Source organism: Tauraco erythrolophus, chromosome 4 (genome assembly GCF_009769465.1).
Source record: "Tauraco erythrolophus isolate bTauEry1 chromosome 4, bTauEry1.pri, whole genome shotgun sequence".
Lineage (NCBI taxonomy): Eukaryota > Metazoa > Chordata > Aves > Musophagiformes > Musophagidae > Tauraco > Tauraco erythrolophus.
Window position 1 is genome coordinate 8,668,961 of NC_141468.1, and position 19,124 is coordinate 8,688,084.

General features: G+C 41.7%; 1 protein-coding gene across 3 annotated transcripts; it reads left to right on the top strand.

Annotated features, from left to right (window-relative positions):
* The first annotated feature begins 4,868 nt into the window (after positions 1-4,868).
* Positions 4,869-19,124, top strand: HSPA14 (heat shock protein family A (Hsp70) member 14). 3 transcript variants are annotated; one of them, XM_086610262.1, is made up of 14 exons: positions 4,869-4,929; positions 5,099-5,179; positions 5,271-5,353; positions 6,379-6,427; positions 7,291-7,384; positions 7,485-7,575; positions 8,699-8,803; positions 9,560-9,721; positions 10,565-10,720; positions 11,998-12,100; positions 14,982-15,197; positions 15,626-15,799; positions 16,804-16,874; positions 18,449-19,124. In XM_086610262.1, exons 1-14 carry the CDS (start codon positions 4,873-4,875, stop codon positions 18,525-18,527), a joined length of 1,521 nt encoding a protein of 506 aa, XP_086466388.1. In that variant the 5' UTR covers positions 4,869-4,872; the 3' UTR covers positions 18,528-19,124. The 3 variants fall into 3 exon arrangements, with proteins under 3 accessions (XP_086466388.1, XP_086466389.1, XP_086466390.1); XM_086610263.1 differs by lacking the exons at positions 16,804-16,874; positions 18,449-19,124 and having other exon boundaries at positions 15,675-15,811; XM_086610264.1 differs by lacking the exons at positions 5,271-5,353; positions 6,379-6,427; positions 16,804-16,874; positions 18,449-19,124 and having other exon boundaries at positions 15,626-15,871.

Here is a 19,124-nt window from a genome sequence, read left to right on the forward strand (position 1 = left end):
AAGGGAAAATGCTACTCTTAGTCATTTTGTTTTTTTTTTTCAGATGAAGAACTCAAGAAACAGTAAAATTATAGTACTTCCTCTGGGTCACATAGTAAATCTCTGACAGGGCACAGAATGAACTTTTTGTTTCAAGCTGGCACCCTCGCCCCTAAACCAGTTCTTTGCCTAAAATTCAGACATCTATCACTGACCCGATGCTGATCACGACCTATTCTGGTAGTCGGCTCTTTTTAAACTGCTGGTTTAAACACCGTTCAGTTTTGTATTGAACTTGCCCCAGAGAGTACGAACGTCATGCCAGTGCTCAATGAACACAAGGTTTTCCACCCAGAGCATGAAAGTGAATTTCAGGCATATTTTACCATGTAGCTTGCTTGGAAAGCCCTGGAATTGCCTCATGGCACCCTTTCTAATTCATGTCATAACTTAGGTCTGCATTATTAACCGTAACACTTTATATTTACAGAGCATCCTCCAGCCAAGGATCTTAGTATGCTTCCTATCTATTATTAAAACCTTTCAACATTTCTGCAAAGTGAATTTGACATTGTTTAGGAGATGGAAAAACTGGAATATGGAGAGGAAAAAGGTCAAAATTTTTATAGGAAGTTATTTGAATATTTTTGTGTTCTTTTCCTTGGGAAAAAGAATTCATTGGTATGTACGTTTAAAAGTTCTCAGACTTGGCAAGAGAAATAAAGTTGTTCAGACAGCCATGACCATCACAGATGTGCCTAGAGTTGATAGTGCCTGATACAGTCTACAGCAGTTCTGAAAACAGCAATGAGAATATTACATATTTCTTGTTTTATTAACATAGGCTGCACATGAAATGATCTGTGGCACATGCTTATTCTTACTGTAAAGAAAATCATACATATTTGATTTTCCCAATAGCCAACAAAGCCTTGTCAAGGGTGACTTGTGCTAGTTCTCTGTTCTAGCTATGAAGTACGTTTGCTGTGTTTCATTAGCCTTTAGTGCCTCCTCACTCTGGTCAAGAATAATCTGCAATTGGCTGAATGGCCGCAGAGAACTGTACCCGAGTAACTTGGAAGAGCTTTGTGTCTTCAGGACAATATTGCTTTCAGGCAAACTGCATCAGCTGGAGTCATTGGCTGACTCCCTCGGGATATTTCAGCAGGGGTCAGCAGCTCATCCAGGGAACACCAATCAGTGTCCCAGGTACAGGTTGGAGGTTTGGTTGTTTCAGGTTGTAAGAAAACTGGATTTTTTCCTACTTTGACTCGTTTGTGATGCAGACTGCAATAAAGGATGGTTATTTTGCATGCACTTAAAGCTTTTTCAAGAAAAGAAAGAATATTAACATTCTTGATTTACAAGCAAAACCAAATAGACATTTAATAAGCTTTATGTCATCTAAAATACAAACAAATCTTGGGATATTCTCTAATAAGCACTCGAGTTAACAAAAATAAAATCTGGCTTCAACTTTACTGTAAACCTACTGAGCTGCCAAACAGACCAAACATTGCGGGTGAGTCGTAGCATTGCAATTACATGCTGCGTTTATGCCACCTACAGGCATTAACACAAGCCTTGCAAGGGGTTTGCCTGCCACGCTTTCCTGGGACTTCTTTTATGGGCTGCTGTGGGAACACTCCACAGCAGTCAGCCCTGACTGTCGACCCATAAAAACATCCTGTTCAGCTTACTGAAAATTAACACAAGTATTTAATTAATATGATCCACTAGCTGAACTTGCCTCTTCCCTATCCCTTAGGTACGGTGACTCTGAAGCAAGGAGGGTACTGAAATCAGCTTTGTCAAGTGCCTTTTGCAATGGGTGGCAAGTGTTACAGCAAACCCAGAAATAGCCTCCAGAGAAACCCAGCAACTTTGGGGGTGACATATAGACAGACCTCCCAACAGCACGTATTCCCGTGTCCAAAATAAGCAATGCAATTGTTTGGGGGGAGTTAGTTTGAGGAGCCTCTTTTTATGCAAAAAAAAAAAAAAAAAAACCATCTCATAGATGCTTTTATGAAGGAAAGCGATGGGGATGGAAGTTTTCAGTAGGAAGTCAGCATCTCCAGTAGGACTGTACAGTCTCACATTGTCTTGGGGAAGAGGCTGTTCTCTAAGCCAGGGCGAGGTGTCACCTGGAGGACCACTGTCCAGATTCCTACACAGCCAGGCTCTCCCACAGCTCTCCTGAGAATCCACTCCACTGACTCTGTTCAAATCCCCAGGCTGGAGACGATCACAGGCCACGGCCTTTCAGCTGCCATCTCGAGCCTCCTTGGAGCTTAATTTCCTGAGAATTAAGTCAGAACACGCACTAGATAATTAAAAGAAGTTCTCTCATCCTTCTTTCCTCACCCCAAGGGACACTTTAGAGTATATACTATTTACCAGCCGCAAAACAGTCTGTTGCTCAATAGAGACACTTGCTTCCACTTTAAATAACTCGGCAGGTGTCACTGCCTTTTTGCTGTGATCGCTGGCATTTTCCTGCAGTCAGCCCGCTACAGACAGTGCCAGGGGATCCATTTTTGCATTCAAGCCTCTCGGGCTGCCCGCAAGCCCTCGGTACAGAAGGAGCTTGGCCAAGTCAACGTCATACTGCACCAACAGCTGGTCTGACGGTGGCTGGTGTGGTTTTTGGATGGCTGAGATGTGCCACAGACGGGGAGAGAAGGGGCAGCTCCAATGTTGTGCCACTGGTTTGTCAGTTGGGAAATAATATTAAGAGGTTTCAGCACAGTACCTGGCTAAATCAGAGGTGAGTTTGTTGCAGGGGGAGCATGGTGGGCTGGTCTGTTTGATGTAGGTACCTGGAGATGTTCAGGACTCCAGTCAAACTGGGGCTGGATTTCTCTCCTCCTTCTGACTAGGAGGGATAGCACTCCTGGGGGTATGGAAGAGTAAATTCTTTTGCATCCTGTAACTAGATCGCTGCTCGGACCAGTGCTTGCCCCCTTAACCCCACTTTTAATGAATAACAAGCATATTAAGGTCTTCACTTACTTGTGGAACTTACTCACCTCACTTACTTATGGCACTTACTCACTTCACTTACTTATGGCTGTTCAGAACAAGCAGGGCAGCCTCTTCCACTTCTATTTAGAAGTGGGTCGTTCACCCCATCCCTCAGCTCACTCGAGCTCAGTGCAACCTCAGAGCTTCCCATTAGCTAAGGATGCTACCCGAAAAGATAGGAAGGGCACAGACAGACAGGTCTTTTCACTCCTCAACGAACACTTCTAGCCTGCTTCTGTGCAGGTTTGCTTACACCTGGAAACAGCATTAACTGCTTTAGTGAAGATAAGCAGAACTTCTGTATGTCCATCCTGATGTGTCCATGGCATAACAACAACTGGAAAATAACCATGGATGTGAGTAGTTGTGTAGATGTTAGCAGTGAGGTCACAAGAACTTTTTGAGGCACAGATGGCACATACTAGTCTATAGTCATAAACGGTGCAACCAATATCAGGATTTGGGGAAAGCACAGGAAAACTGTTCTTGGAAAGTTTTTGTACTAGGGGCTTCTGTTCTCCTTTATCCTCCTATCTTCAGTGCCTCTTCTCAGACTCCTTCCATCTTTACCTTTGACAAAAGCATCACTTGTATCATCACTTTCTTCTACAATACTTTTGTCCAATCCCCACAGGTCTCTCCTGCTCATCTCCACCCTTCTTGTCTTTTCATTCCTCTGTTTAAAGAGGAAGCAGAAAGGAGCTACAATTTGGACACACCTCAAAGGTACTGTTTTCAGCTGTACAAATTTCACCTTTATCAACACTTCGATCATCTCCCGAGCACGGACCACCAGCAACCCGAGCTCCAGCCTTTGTTCAGACTTCAGCAAGCTCAGTTACTGAAAGGAAGATTGTTCTGTGACTTAAGAAGCCTGGGATCAGTTTTGGGACACAAAATCCCTTTGTGACTCCGGGCCACTCCTTTCACCTCTACGTATCTTAATTCTTTCCTTTAACCCTTCAGCATATCATATATAAAGCAAGGATAAGGACAACCTTTACTTCGGAACAGTGCAGTGAGATGGCACTGCATGGCATTTAGACTCCCTATGGAAATGAGAGGCAAATGAGCACCCAACCCTACAGAACCACTGTTATCTTTACAGTGCGAGGACTCAAAGCCGCACATACGAGGTGACCTGATCCCCATTAAGGCACACGGAGAACTCTGTCGTGCCCGTGACGAGGCCATGTAAAGTCTGAGGAGCCTTCAGCACGGCAACGGCTCTGGCTAGGAAAAACCAAGTTGTGTGTGAACGATGTTAAATTGCCCCAGGACTGATTAGAAATAATTTTATTTTATTTTTCCTGTGGCAATGGCAAGATGGATTTCTCCAACAGAGATACAACATTAATGAGACACCGAGCTTTGCTTTCAGCCGGTGGTCACGCCTGGTTAGATTATGCCAAATCAGTGCTTCAGCTTGACTGCTTCGGTAGTAACTACAGCACTTGGGTAAAAAAATATTTGCACCACCTCCGCATGCTTCATTGCCCGCAATTAAACCATGTGAGAGGCCACCGACATAAAACACACACGCCCCAGCACACGCACGAAATAGCTTTGTTCGCCTTTCTCCATTTTAATCTCTGTTTTCCTCATGGTTGGGTCCTGTGCGGTGAAACGACCCGGCGGCGCCGCGCTCCGCCGGACGAACCCCCTCCCCTCAGCGGCCGCTTGCCGCCAAACCGCCCGCGCCTCGCGCACGGACTCTGCCCCGTTGCCATGCGTGCTGACGCCCCTCTCTCGATTTTTCTCATTGGCTGCTCGGCAGACGGCCTCTCCGTGATTGGCTTACGAGGGAGCGCTGAGGCTTTGAGAAGAGGGGCGCGGTGCATTGTGGGGCGGTGGAGGTGTTCCTTGATGGCGGCCATTGGTGTGCACCTGGGCGCTACCTGTGCCTGCGCCGCCGTCTATAAGGTGAGGGGCGGAGAGGCTGCCGGCCCCGCGGTGTCCAGGGCGGGCCGGCGGCCGCTCGGGGTCCTTGCGGGGAGGAGGGGGTGGGCCGCGGTCTCTCCGTTTCCTCACGCAGCGCGTAGGGCCGCGGGGTGCCCTGAGGGGCGGCTCACGGTGGGGCCTCTGTCCGCAGGATGGCCGCGCCGACGTGGTCGCCAACGACGCCGGGGACAGGGTCACTCCTGCCGTCGTTGCTTTCTCGGAGAGCGAGGAGGTGAGGCTTCCCTTCCGAGGTGGGGGTCTGGAGGGGAGGGGAGCTCTGCCTGTTGCTCACTTTTTTTTTTTTTTTTTAATTTTATATTCAGGTTGTTGGCTTAGCGGCAAAGCAAAGTAGAATAAGAAATATTTCAAACACTGTAGTGAAAGTAAAGCAGATCCTTGGGCGAAGGTAAGAGGGCAGGTGGGAAAGGGAAGGTGGGAAGTTCAGTTTTCCCCATTAAAGCTGGTCAATGAAACGTAGCCTCAGCACTGATATTGAAGGCGTTTTAATCTAGCGTGGTGGTAGTTGAGTTTACTTGGCGTTGACAGGAGGGTATGGCAGATCTTATAAAGTCATTACTCTGTGAACTTCTTGTCCTGTGTTTCATTCCAGAAGTGAAGAGATGCATAACATTTTATTGCTGAATTTGTCTGTGAAAATCGATTTGTGAAATTTGGTAACAAGTTGCATATATGCTTTTGATATAAACTTAAGTTGCTTAACTAAAGCGTCTTCTTGTTACCTGGATGTTTTCCTATGGCTGAAATCCACTGTGGTTTTACTTGCATGGAACTTCATGTGGCTTTTGTTATAATAGTGAAACACGTTGATGTAATGCCTGTCGTGATACAGTTAGTGGAGCTGTGATGATTTGCACTGGCAGTTTGAGTGATACTGGAACTAAAATGGTTGGTTTGAGTCTAACATCAGAGATGCGACAAAACTGTTCAGTGATAACCTAGCAGTGTGTTTCAGCCCTTTCATTGAAGGGAGTTGGCAAGATGATGTCTGTTCTGATGTATTTCTCAGCACTTTTCGGATGCATCCCTTTACATACTTAGTAGAGGATTAAGGATAGTCAGCTTATTGCTGTCACATTATTTCAGTCAAGCAATGAAAGTGCCACTAAAATCTTCTATAATGATTATTTGGAATAGCAGGTTAAACCAATGTGTTGAGTTTTGTTTTCCCTTTTCACTGAGCAATGAGTGTTTTTTCTATCATTATTTTGGGGAAAGGGGATTGAAAGCTACCAGCAGGCAGAACTGTTTTTTCTTCTCTTGTGGAAATGTATGTGTAGAGTGGAAACAGGAATTTTGGTTGAAGTATAGCTTCATGTGCTGTAGATGTTATAAGGAATATCAGCAAGATGAATTTGTGCAGTTACCCTTGAACATATGATTTAGTTTGTTATTCTGAATTTGTCTGAACAGCGCTGATGACCCACAGGCAGAGAAATACATTGCAGAAAGCAAATGTTCAGTGAGTATGATCTAGGCATTTTTGTTGTTCTCTGAATAACTTGTGTCGTTTTTGCGCTGTTCTTCTTGGCATGGTTTGTGCCACACCATGTTTGTGTTCTGTAGTGATCAGCTCTTGTTATATGAGGCCCATTTGCTGCTGTGTGGAATGTTTCTCTTTTTATAAAGTAGAGAACTTAACCGTGATCTGGGATCTGCCATCATAATATAGTCCAACAGAAAAAAAATCATATATATCTCTTGGCCATTCTCAAAAGGGGTAATTCCAAATATATTTGGCTAATAGTGTTGTGGTGTTTCTTAGCACTAGTAGAAGATGCCCAGGTTACAGGATCTTTGATAAAAATGCTTAACCACCTGATATAATCTCAGTATTTAATTTGAATAATATTGTGCTTGTTACTAGAAACCTTTTTGCAAAACAAGAGAAAAATTATCCTGGAAAGTATATTCCTAAAGAAGGAATGAATTTTTCTCTGTTTTTTTAATAATTGACATAATTATATAAATAATAATTAACACAATGATATAAATAGTTGTTATTTTCTCTTATGGAATACAAGCAGACAAGTACTTTTGTTCTAAATGTTGCTTTTGTTCCAAGGAAAACTTCCTATTAGAGAAAGAAAGTCTGGAGTCTTTAAGTCCCTGTGAATGTCACCATCATGTCTGGATAATACAAGGGGTTTTTATGATCTCTGATAAGCATCTTGGAAGCATTTATTCTCTTGGGATAGAGTACTAATGCAGAAAGTATTTACACAGTCCAATGGTTTTCACTTTGGACAGAAAGTAAATTAAACATTGCTTCTTGTTAATAACCAAATTATGCATCTAACAGAAGTATTTTGGCTTTGCTTACAGATAATTGAGAGGAATGGAAAACTTCAATATGAAATAGATAATAAACTTATTAACCCAGAAGATGTGGCAAAACTGATTTTCAGTAAAATGAAAGGTATGCACTCAGTAAAATCATGACATGTTTTAGCTTTTTAAGATGTAGTATGTTGGTTTTTTGCTTTTAATCAACGTGTTCTGCCTGTGTTTATAAACAGAAACTGCTCAGTCTGCATTGGGTTCGGATGTAAATGACGTTGTTATCACTGTACCGTTTGATTTCGGAGAGAATCAGAAAAATGCCCTTGGGTAAGAGGATTAAGACTTTTCTGTTATTTAACATGCCTAAAGCAGATCAGCTGGTAGATCAGCAGTGGGAATTCTCCTGCTGGACTTCAGCTTGTGACTATCAGCCAAGACATTGGGATGCTACTTGAATTAGGAAAATGTGAAAGTAGGAGATGAAAATCCGGACTTAACTTTTCTTGGGATTCACTGCCATAACCAAAATGAAATTCTGAATTGACTGAAGTGAGAGGGGATTTTGGTATTACCAAGGGTAGAATGTTATTTCAGTTGTGTTATTTCTAGTGGATCTTTAGTGTCCGCTTTGAAATGCAAATGGTTTCTCAGCCCTCTTCCAGAATTTCCCATCCCTTCATACAACAACACTTACCAAACGAAATGGCGTTACCTGACTTTACTGAGGACCGTTTTATCGGAAAGCAGATATGGAATACACATCAGTATTCGTATAGCTGTAGAAGTTCTTCCATGTGAGAACATAAATGGACCTAAAGCTGTGCATAACTGGCAGCAGCTATTTCTGCTTTCTGGTACGTAGAACTCCCCCTGTGTTGAAGTTGGTCACAAAACATTAGCGAGCTGCATATTTGTAGTCTGTGTAATGAAACACCCAATTGCTTTGGCATACAAGTTTCAAAATAACTTTGAAGTGGCGGAAACAACTTGCAGGGCAGTCCCCAGGTTCCTGAAGTTTCAGGAAAACGTGTAAAGAAACGGTTGGAAGTAAGGTGCGGTGACTTGATTTGGAAGTAAAAGCAGTTCTGCTAGCATGATATCTGCTGAAATAATGTACTGAGAACTTCTAGTGCCACACCTAAAAATAAGTTACCAAGTTTGATTGAGGGTGGGGTTTTTCATCATATAGTTGAAGGGGTGTTTTACTGGTTTTTATGGGGTATGTAGACTGACACATCAGTGTTTTCTTTGACGGTGAGCACACAGCAGGTCCAACTACGCGAAGGACACAGTAGCAACGGAACTTCTTGGTGCCTTCCTTTTCCAGTCACTTTGATTTGTTAATACCGTGCTGTAAACAAGTTCTGAGTTGGTGGCATATGTAGTTAGATGAAATCTTAATAGCATGCATGAAATCGTTAAAATGAAATGCTGTTTTGCGTTATCGCAGGGAAGCAGCTGCAGCTGCTGGATTTAATGTTATGAGATTGATTCATGAACCGTCTGCAGCTCTCCTGGCTTATGGAATTGGCCAAGATTCACCCACTGGGAAAAGGTAAAATCCTAGTATTTTACTTCTTAAATGTAAGCTGTTGTACTTAAATCCTGAGAAAACTTTAATGAGGGAACGCTGTGTTGCCTTAAGAATCAGTACAAAATTAATGGTTCGAGGCTTGTTTTCCTTTTTTCTCTCAATAAAGACAATAACAATTTAGAAGTTGTAAATCCCTTTGTTCTGGTTTTTCTTTTTTTTCAGGTCTTTAAAGATTTGTCACCAGATTCTGTTTTGCTCTTTAATGAGCTGATTGACTTGAAGAAAAATGCATCCCTTAAACAGATTTTCCCATGGCTGTTTTGAATTGTGGGAGAGGGGGTCATTTTACATGTGGTTGAAGAACTAAAGCCAAGTTCCTGGGTTCAGTGGGTGCATTGGGCTTCCCTTAGGAATATTCAGATAATTCTCAAGATTTGCAAAATAGCAGAGACTGCTGTCAGTGCAAACAGATGTGTTTTTTCTTCTTGGTTGGTGTTTTTTTACCCTTCTCACATGATTCTTGCCCCTAATTTTGAATGTAATGTTCAATTCTCAGTTATGCTGTAGGAAAAACATTGGCTACTCTGGCTGTGTGAAGCAGGCTGATATTGTTCTTTAGAGAACACTGCCATGTGGTCAGTGGTACTAAGATGCTTTAAATACAAACACCTTAAATCAAACTCTCTTGACAAAACTGATTAAAAGTGTCTCAAAGTTAACATGATTTTGGATAGTTTATTAATGCTACTTCCAATTTTATTTTTTTTACCATGGCAGCAATGTATTGGTTTATAAACTTGGTGGAACATCGCTTTCTATCACAGTGATAGAAGTAAACAGTGGAATATATCGTGTGCTGGCTACAAACACAGATGATAGCATTGGTGGAGTTTGCTTCACAGAAGCTCTAGCACAACACTTAGCTTCTGAATTTCAGAGGTAGGTTTTGAATTCCAAGCCGGTTGCTGTTAGGACAGGAACTTTGTTATCTGATGCTTGCTTTTTTAAAAAAAAAAATCCAGCAGGCTATCTGCGAGTGAAATGGCTCCAATAAAGATATTAAAGGAACAGTCAGTTGTTGAGGGCCAAGGAGAAAGACTGTCAGATTCTTGGTTTTGGGTAGATATTGCCTGAAGTCCATGTTGTGCTGTGTTTTGAGTGATGTATGTGACTACAGGCCACTTACATCCTCTCAGTCACAGACTTTTGGGGTGGCAAGGAATTCACCTGTGCTGGTTTTGTTTGTTTTTCTGGTGGGCATGAAGGACGGTGGAGGAGCTTAGGTCGTCAGACTGAAGTCAGTACGGCACGTCCTCCTGTGGTGAATGAAAATGGACACATGCGTTATCGTTAGCTCTAGTGATCTGGAGCTCATCCGGACGTTCTGAATGAAACATACTGTTTTGTTGGCATGTCTAATGTTCAGATTTCTACTTCTTCTTAATCTGTGGTTAAAATTAGTTAACTTGCAGGCCTCTTCCTGCTTTTCCTTGCAGTCCCTTACAGGACTTTTTCAGCTGAGTAACTGTTCAAAAAGACTTAAATCTGTATGATAAATACGAATGCCTGAGTTCAGGGTGCCTCTACACAGTGTTCTTTAGTTGAAATTGAAATAGACACTTTGATTCTTTGCGAGCTTTCAATAGTGGCATTGTAGATAATACAAAAATGTCTACAGAAAAAAAAGTTCAATGGCTTTAACCTGTTTTTCCTTTCAGAGAGTTGGCATTATCATTCAAATACCTGCCTTTCTAAACTGATACATCTTCTTTTTAAATGTAGGTCTTGTAAACATGATATTAGAGGAAATCCTAGAGCCATGATGAAGTTAATGAACAGCGCAGATATTGCAAAGCACTCTTTATCAACCCTGGGAAGTGCAAATTGCTTTGTGGATTCGTTGTATGATGGATTGGATTTTGATTGTAATGTGTCCAGGTATAGCAAATCTTCAAGCTACTGCTTTTATACAAAACTATGCTTGAAATCTTTCTAGGTGGTATTTAGGATGTTCAATAAGCTTTGATTTTTAATTTTTATTTGGTGGTGTTAATTTTGGAAACAGAAGTAAGATGGAAGAGCAGCTTGCTTGCTTTCAGCTTTGTTTCGTATTGATGGTTCTGTTGTGATGCGATCTGTAGTAGTCGGGGTAGTAACCCCAACCATGTTGCCCTAACAGTTGGAAAATAAAGTGCAAAAAGGCACAAGGAGACCCCATCTTTGGAGTCTGGTTGTTGATGAAAGGGTAATAGATACTGTAATTATTCAAGGTGGTTCCCCCCACCCCTTATTGTTTTTTTTTGTTGTTGGATTTTCCTTAAAGAGAAGACTTTTGGACTCTTTGATCTAAATGAGCTCCAGAATGATAGGAGTCATGGAAGTTTTGATATTGCCTCCTTTGACAGCTGGAGTAAAAGATATTTTCTGCCTTTTGTTCATACTGCTGTGTCCTTCTGTTAAGTTGTTTCTCTCTTGGGATGATCTGTTATTGAGGTGCTTCACTAATTTTGATTGCACCTTCCTGTCAGCAGCAGCTTTAGCAAAATGAAACAGACTTTTCCATTCCAGAACTGTGCATCCACTGCTGCAACAGTTGGATCTGGGAACATAAGGCACAGGATGTTTGCAAGTGTGAGAAGCAACGCTGCGTAACTTGTTTGGCTCAGTTTTGGTTAAGGATGCCAATCCTGTGGACTAAAGTTGCAGAATTCAACTTGCTGTGTTTGTACAGAGTAAAACTTCTTCAGGCTTGACAGAGCCCAAAGGAAGCACAAGTTTTTTTTCAGTTTGCTTAAGGACCTTCTCCTTTGCCTCTGAAAATTGAAGAGGCACCACGTTTGAGTGTTTATGTCTCCATTTTTAAAGATGATGAAGCAGTTCCAAGATTTTTGCTTGTTTTTTTTCCTGTATGAGTCAAGACAATACTGTTTTCTCTCTGGAGTACACTGAAGAGGAGTTGAACGTCCATTCCATGTAGGTGTTAATAATGGAATCGACACCACAGATATTTTCACAACAATAGAAAAAAAATCACTTATTTGGGATTAATAATTGGGAAATAAGACTGACTTTATTAAAAAAAAAAATCACTTAGTACTAAGTATAGCTAGAGAATCAAAGTATATTCTGGACATGATTGTTCGTCCGTTTCAGTTACTTGTCTCTAAGGGATGAGATGACAATTGTTGAATTTAAATTTTTTTTTTTTCTTCTAGGGCCAGATTTGAGCTTATCTGTTCTTCACTTTTTGGTAAATGTGTAGAAGCAATTAAGAAGCTCTTGCAGCAAGTTAGATTTACAGCAGATGATATTAATAAGGTAATAATAGAAATTGCTTGTCTCTAGTATGCTTTATAACTCCATAAGAAGAATACGTATGGAGCCTGTTTCCTTGCAGACCGAGATTATTTCATGGTGTATTTAAGCCTTTTGGCTCAAATCTAACAAAGTGTGCAGACTCAAGCTCTTTAGAACTCCTGTCTATGAGAGTCAGAGCCTGTGATGTGTTTGTGTAACTCTGGTAAAGCAGAGGAGTACCTTCTTCCAGTGTAGTACATAGACTTTCCTCTGCCCTCGCTGAGCTTCGGGTGGCGTTCCCTGACACTTCTGGAGAATGCCCGAGTTTCGACTTCTTTTGTCTCGGGAGTTGAACAAGTTGCTTAGAACACGGGCACCAAGTAGACGCGTCCTTGTTAGCTTAAAAAACTTAGCAACACATTAGATGCCAAACCACAGAATACTTTAATACCGCAGATGGTGAGCAAAGTAGGAAACATTACTGGTTTCATTCGAATGTCTTTTGCTTTGATATGAGAGAGTAACTTCATCTCAACCCCTGCGTGTGGCAAGTAGTGCTGCGTTTATTGCTGGTGGGATTGGCCTACAAACTGCAGCAAAAGTTACCTGGTGCTTTTAATGACACTCAGTGCTACTTCAAACTCGTTGTTAGTGCTTGCTGGGTCACATCTGAGTTCCGCTGGTAGGATGGTGAAGTATCCCAGACCAGTGTTTGGAGAACATCTTTGTTTTCTGGTAGGAGTGTGTAAGTGACCTGATGTGCTCTCCTCTCTTTCATACTTCTCTGGTTTGGGGGCGGGGGAGGCAGGCACTTCAAATGTAAAAATTAGTGAAGCTAATTTACAACTTTTAAGTTATATTTTATATGAAGAAAAGTGGGAATTAGCTTTGTTTCCAGGTCTGGTTGATCTCAGTAAAGTTACTGTAATAAGAGAAGGGCTTTAAGGGTTTTTTGTTGCACAAGATTGAGTGGCATGAATTGGAGTAACTGGCAGCTGGTTGTCAGTGACATCCCTCAGGATTTGATACTGGGGCTGATAGTGTTTAATGTCTCCATTAATAACACAGATGATGGGATAGCATGTGCTCTCAGCAAGTTTGCAGACAGTACCAAAACGAGGGGAGCAATCAATAGCACTGTGGGTCAAGGCTGCCATTCCGAGGGGCTGAAAAAGGCGAGTGTGTAATAGAATAGAATATTTCAGCTGGAAGGGATGTGCAGTGATCATCTAGTCCCATAGAGGAGGGCATGGCGAGGATCAACAAAGGCAAATGCAGAGCCTGGGATGGGATAATCCTGTGCAGCAGGACAGGCTAGGGGTTGTTAGAAAGCAACTTTGCAGAAAAAGACGAGGGGATTCTGAAAGACAGTGCTTTTGACAGCAGCCAGCAGGGTGCCTCTGCAGCAGAGAAGGGCAGTTGGATGCTGGGCTGTAGTAACAAGGGTGTAGCCATGAGTGCAGGAAAGGGTTTGTTTCCCTCTTTGGCACTTAGACAGTGTCCAGACAAAATCTCATCGGTTTTGGGCTTCACGGGAGACGAAAGGTGCTGACCTACTGGAGCCAGTCTGGGTTTGCTCACCTGTGAGAAGAGAAGGCTCAGGGGAGACTAGTGCTGCCTGCAGTTACCCAACAGGAAGGCATCCAGGAGACAAAACCCGACTTACTCCTTCCTGTGGGTGTGGGATGGGGGAGTGAGTGGCAAGGAGCACAAGTTCCAATACGGGGGCATTTTAGACAGCAAGAAAAGAATTTGTGGTGTGAGGGTGATCAGACACTGGAACAAGGACCCACAGAGCCTGTGGAATCTGTATCCATGGACATAAGGTCCTGAGCAGCCTGTTGTAACTGGACCTGTTCTGGGCTGGAGGTTGGACCAGATCAGCTCTGGAGGTCCCTTCCAACCTGACGTTATTTTGTGATTAATTCCTCAGTTTTTAAATTGTGACTTCATCTAGCTGATGCTTTCCATAAGAAACACTTTTTCAAAATGTGATTTCAAACTTGTAAGCCATTTCCTTGAATTTAAAATACACAAGTGACAGAAGGAGAGCAAAGGTGGCATCAATTTTTATTTCAACAGCTACAAATGGTATGATATCCCAGAGCAGTTTGCGTTTCTGTGTTGCAGGTTGTGACCTGTTTTATTTGTCAGAAGGAAGATTTGAAATCATTAAAGCCTGTGTCCTGGTTTCGGCTGGGACAGGGTTAGTTTTTGTTTTCAGCAGCCAGAAGAGCTCCGTGTTTTGGTTTTAGCCTGGGATTCACTATGAGAAGAATGTTGACAGCGCACTGATGTTTGTAGTTGGTGCTGAGACCTCAAGGACTTTTTGCCGTCCATGTTCTTGCCGATGTGCAGGAGCACAACAGGCTGGGGGGGAGCACGGCTGGGACAGAGGGACCACAACTCCCCTCATGATCTGAACTTGGATTTAGGATTGAGGGTGAATTGGCCAGTGAAGTATTCGATATCGTGCAACATCATGCCCAGTATACAGATGGAGGCTGACTGGAAAGAAGGGCTTTTTGCTCTTCCAGGAACCTTCCTGAGAGGGTTCTCTCAGACTCTTGAGTGCTGTCTCGCTCTCACTCTCTTTTTGGGCCTATCACTCACCCGGGATTGTGGTGCCAGGACTTAGCTGTTTTGGGATTGCTTGCTGGGACAGGACAGGTGTTGGTCACCAGGTGGTGAGCAATTACACTGTGCATCACTTATTTGTATATATTATTATCATGATGCACATATAATTTCTTATTATTAAATTGTTCTTATGTCAACCCAAGAGTCTCCTTCCCTTTTCCCCTTTAATTCCCGTCCCCATCCCCTGAGGGTGGGGGAGGATGAGCAAGTGGCTGTTTGGCATTTAGTTGGTGGCCGGGCTAAACCACGACATGTTTTCCAGGTAGTTCTGTGCGGTGGATCTGCTCGAATCCCCAAGCTACAGCAGCTGATCAAAGACATTTTCCCAACTGTGGAGTTACTGAATTCAATTCCTCCAGATGAAGTTATTCCCATTGGTGCAGCCATAGAGGCAGGAATTCTGCTAGGAAAAGAGAATCCTTTGTTAGAAGAAGAAGCACTCTTTATTGAGTGTTCTGCCAAAGATATTCTTCTTAAGGTAAGGCTAAAACTATTTAACTTAGAAAACTTTACTGCTGCAATGAACATTCAGCACTGCTTCTGCATGGTTGATGTTAGAGAAACATGGTTTATTATTAGTTTATTATTATTATTTATGGTTTATTAGTTCTGTAGATCAACAGTAAGTGATAACTTAGGTTTACTGACAAAAAAATTGACAGGAGAAACTGCTTGAGTTTAAGGGGTGATAGATTCTGTCCTTGCTATGTTTTAATATCTGGATTTTTTCATTTATTTATAGAACATTGGGGTTTGGGTGTTTGTTTTTTTTTTTTACTTCCTGTGATGGTAAATGTGGCAGAGAGAATGAGTCTTGGATTTCTTTTCTCATGGAGCACTGTTATAACACTTCGAGCTAACCAAAGTACTTAGAGAAAGGCATGAACTTTTTTTTTTCTTTTAAAGGGAGTAGACGAGTCAGGGGCTGACAAATTCACAGTGCTGTTTCCATCAGGGACACCATTACCAGCTCGAAGGCAGCACACCCTGCATGCCCCTGGAAACACTTCTTCTGTGTGCCTTGAACTGTATGAGTCGTTGGGGCAGAGTCCCATGAATGAAGAAGGTAAATTTGCACAGGTGAGTATATAGACCTTCACATGCATTTGTATTATCAACTGCTTGGAAATCAAGTGCATCTGGGGAAAAAACAAACAAACAATCCCACCCCTACCAAAACTTCTTGTTACAAAATTAGTGTGACATGCATCTCTTTGGAAATGGTCTTTAAGTGTTCTTCTGTAAGTGTGCTCTGAAGTATTGAAGCACTTTTTAAAGAAACTGAAGCTTCCCTCTTGAGTTTCTGAATGGCTGGCTGGGTTTGACACTTGGCACTGCTGTAGTAAGCTCACCTGGGATGAGAGATCATAATCAGTCATTCCAGTAGTACACAGATCTCCAACATTTTAGAAATAAAGCTGCTGGAGGTGATGATTTAGCTAGTGCATGTACTGTTGATTATTGCTTGATCTTCTAGATTGGACAGGAACTTGGCATTAAATACTACATGAGATTTTTCACAGTGGTAAGAGAAGATTAAATCCTCACCTGATACAAAGATACTGCTCAGGAGTCCACTTAATTGAGAGACCAGAGCTTGTTTGAAACAGTGATGATGTGCTTACCGTGGCTTCCATGCACTCACAGCGTCAGGGAGGGGGCGGATGTGGCTGAAAGGGATGGAATACATGAGAAAAATTGTTCCTACACCTTGATCCTGCCCAAAGATCCTTAAAGGGGTAGAGAAAGGGTGTTGCCTAATAATTGCAGAACTGATCCCAAGTAAAGGAACGTGTTCAGCTTGTACTGTAGTCTATGGGAGTTGTAGGTACTCCAGCTATCTTGGTGATAGGCTCCGAAACAAAACCACAGAAACAGTAGTGCAAACAGCTAAAAATACATTGGTTTGCATTCCAGATGAAGGAATTCCACTAGGGCGTGCTTTGATGTTGAATTACTGGTATGAGGTGCTAAAGGGAGTGAATTGCACACCACAGCTGTTGTGTCACTTCCATTAAACTGTTGTCCAAGGATTTAGAGAACTTGGTTATCATTTAACATCTTTTTTTTTTTTTTTTAAATAGATTGTACTTCAGGATTTAGATAAAAAGGAGGATGGCCTACATGATATACTCACTGTTCTTACTATGAAAAGGTACCCAAAATATTTATTGTTTTGCTGTTGAGCTTGCTATGTCACACTTGGGACAAGCAGCCTTTTCTCCTGTTACAGAATGTTTAATTTTGTGTTGAGAAATGTCAGCGTTTCATTGCTTACAGGCCTGTGTCCTAGCAGGGCTAAGTTCTGTAGGAATGTGGGTTTTGTGCAGCACCTTCTGTGCGTTCATTCTTTGATTCCTAAAGAAATAAAACTTAATACAGTTGTATAAATGATTTTTAGCAACTTTTGAACTGTTAATCAATTTAGCCATGCTTGAGAGCACCCAGGATCTCAAATTTCCTGTGGAAAGGGATCAGGGAGTTCTGTTGAATGCCCACACTTGGGAAAAAATAGAAGTAGAGTCTGTCTTTAGTTGCTAAGAAATCCATGAGTGACTTCTCATACGCAGCATTTGCGATGAAAACCTGTGGTGCTCTCCTTTCAGAGACAGGGTTGTTAAGCATGAGGAGCAATGCCACACAAAACCAGGCTTCAGAAATATACTTTTTTCAGAATTACCTGTTTATTACAGGAAAAATACGAAGTATCTTACGGCAGCATGGGGAATGAGGATGACATGACATTGAAGAAGTTTCTCCTAACTTTCTTAGGCCTTCATAGGAGTGCTTGGGCTCGTTGGAAATCGCCTAAATAGTTTATAAAGATATCAGAAGGTGGAATTCTAAGTAGTTGAAGCATGTTTGTCTTTTGAGGACTGTCCTGATGTTCATCTTGCTTTTCTAAATAATATGAAAGTTGTCTAAATGCTGCTGAAAAACTGAATCCTACTTGCTGTTTGAGCTCAGAAATACTTGATTTTCTTTTGTTAACTCTGAGGTGTATTTATGCTCCTTTGTCATACAGAGACTTGCACTTAGCAATCATGAGAAAAACATCTTGGGGATTAAATATACAACTGTGTATCCAGAAAACCTGCATTATTTTATTTATTATTTAATTTATTATTATTATTATTTTAAGAGGTTTTTAGTAATATTTAGATGGAAAATATTAAGGAAAGTTCCCTGGAACACGTCTGTTTCTATCTAAATATTACTTGTGACCGTTGTATGTGTAGATGAAGTAAGATTCAATATTATCTCTAATTTTTGGATTTTGAAAATTAAGGTTTTCCTCCTTGAAGGACACTCATGGTATTTAAAGACTACTACTACAAGTTCTCCTGCTTTGAGAACATGTCTGTTGGTTGCTGTTACCCAGGGATCTCAAGATGAATGTTTTGAATAATATTACTGCATATTCTGTTGACAAACCTGTACTAGATAAACTTGGTTACAATACTTAAATGTGTTCCTAATCTGTTTCACCATGTACAGAGAAGATACATGCTTTAACAGAGAGCAAGTGCATCTCTAAATACTCAATAAACTACATTTAATTTCATAAATCAATATCATCTATGTTGAAGCACATTCTTCCCTGGATATTTTGATGCTAATCTTCCTTTCGTCTGCACGAAGACTGTTGTTTGTCTTCTCTGGAACATGCAGTAACATCCTAAACCTTGTGTTGCGATAGTCATAAACATACCTTTCTCTTCTATCTAGGGATGGGTCCTTGAATGTTACTTGCACAGATCAAGATACTGGAAAGTGTGAGATCATCACTGTTGAAGTGGCGTCATAGTCTCTTTTGAAAGGCAACGTTTTTATAAGTTAATTTTTTTTTTTGTCTCTTGTTGGCTTTTCTGCCAAAGCGGTAACGCTCTCTGAGATGTCTTTATTGATCCTTGAAGGACTGTAATAAAGTGAAGTGAAACGTTAATTTGCCACCATTCCATTTGGAGTGGGAAGTGTGGTGCAAAATGTTAATCAAGGCACGCAGACAGCAAAGCAATGAATTATCAGCACCTGTTCTGGAAAGCACAGAGGGCCAATCCTCATGCCCGTGGTTCGGCAACAAGCATATTACATCATCTAAAGATTTTTCCTTGAATGTACCCATTCAACCAGTGTATCTGTGGCTCCAGCAGCGTAGCGTTGGACCAGTGAGAGCTCTACCAGTGAAAAGCCACTCTGGTAACTACCAAATTGTACTGAAATCCCGAGTGGCCTTGATGTTGCCTGAAACTGTGGAGGTGGTGCCCGTTTGCTCTTGGGTGGGATTTCTGTTTTTTCATTCTGGAGTTACTGTAAGATGGTTTTGTGGTGGTACCTGAAAAACATGTGTAAGGGTTATATGTGCTTATTTAAGTATTATTAATAAAAATGGTTTTTATGCAGA

Coding starts and splice junctions, on each gene's coding strand:
- HSPA14 (XM_086610262.1), top strand. CDS start 4,873: ATGGCGGCCATTGGTGTGCACCTGGGCGCTACCTGTGCCTGCGCCGCC. Junction 7,385..7,484: donor GATTTTCAGTAAAATGAAAG/GTATGCACTCAG, acceptor GTTTATAAACAG/AAACTGCTCAGTCTGCATTG. Junction 7,576..8,698: donor AATCAGAAAAATGCCCTTGG/GTAAGAGGATTA, acceptor GCGTTATCGCAG/GGAAGCAGCTGCAGCTGCTG.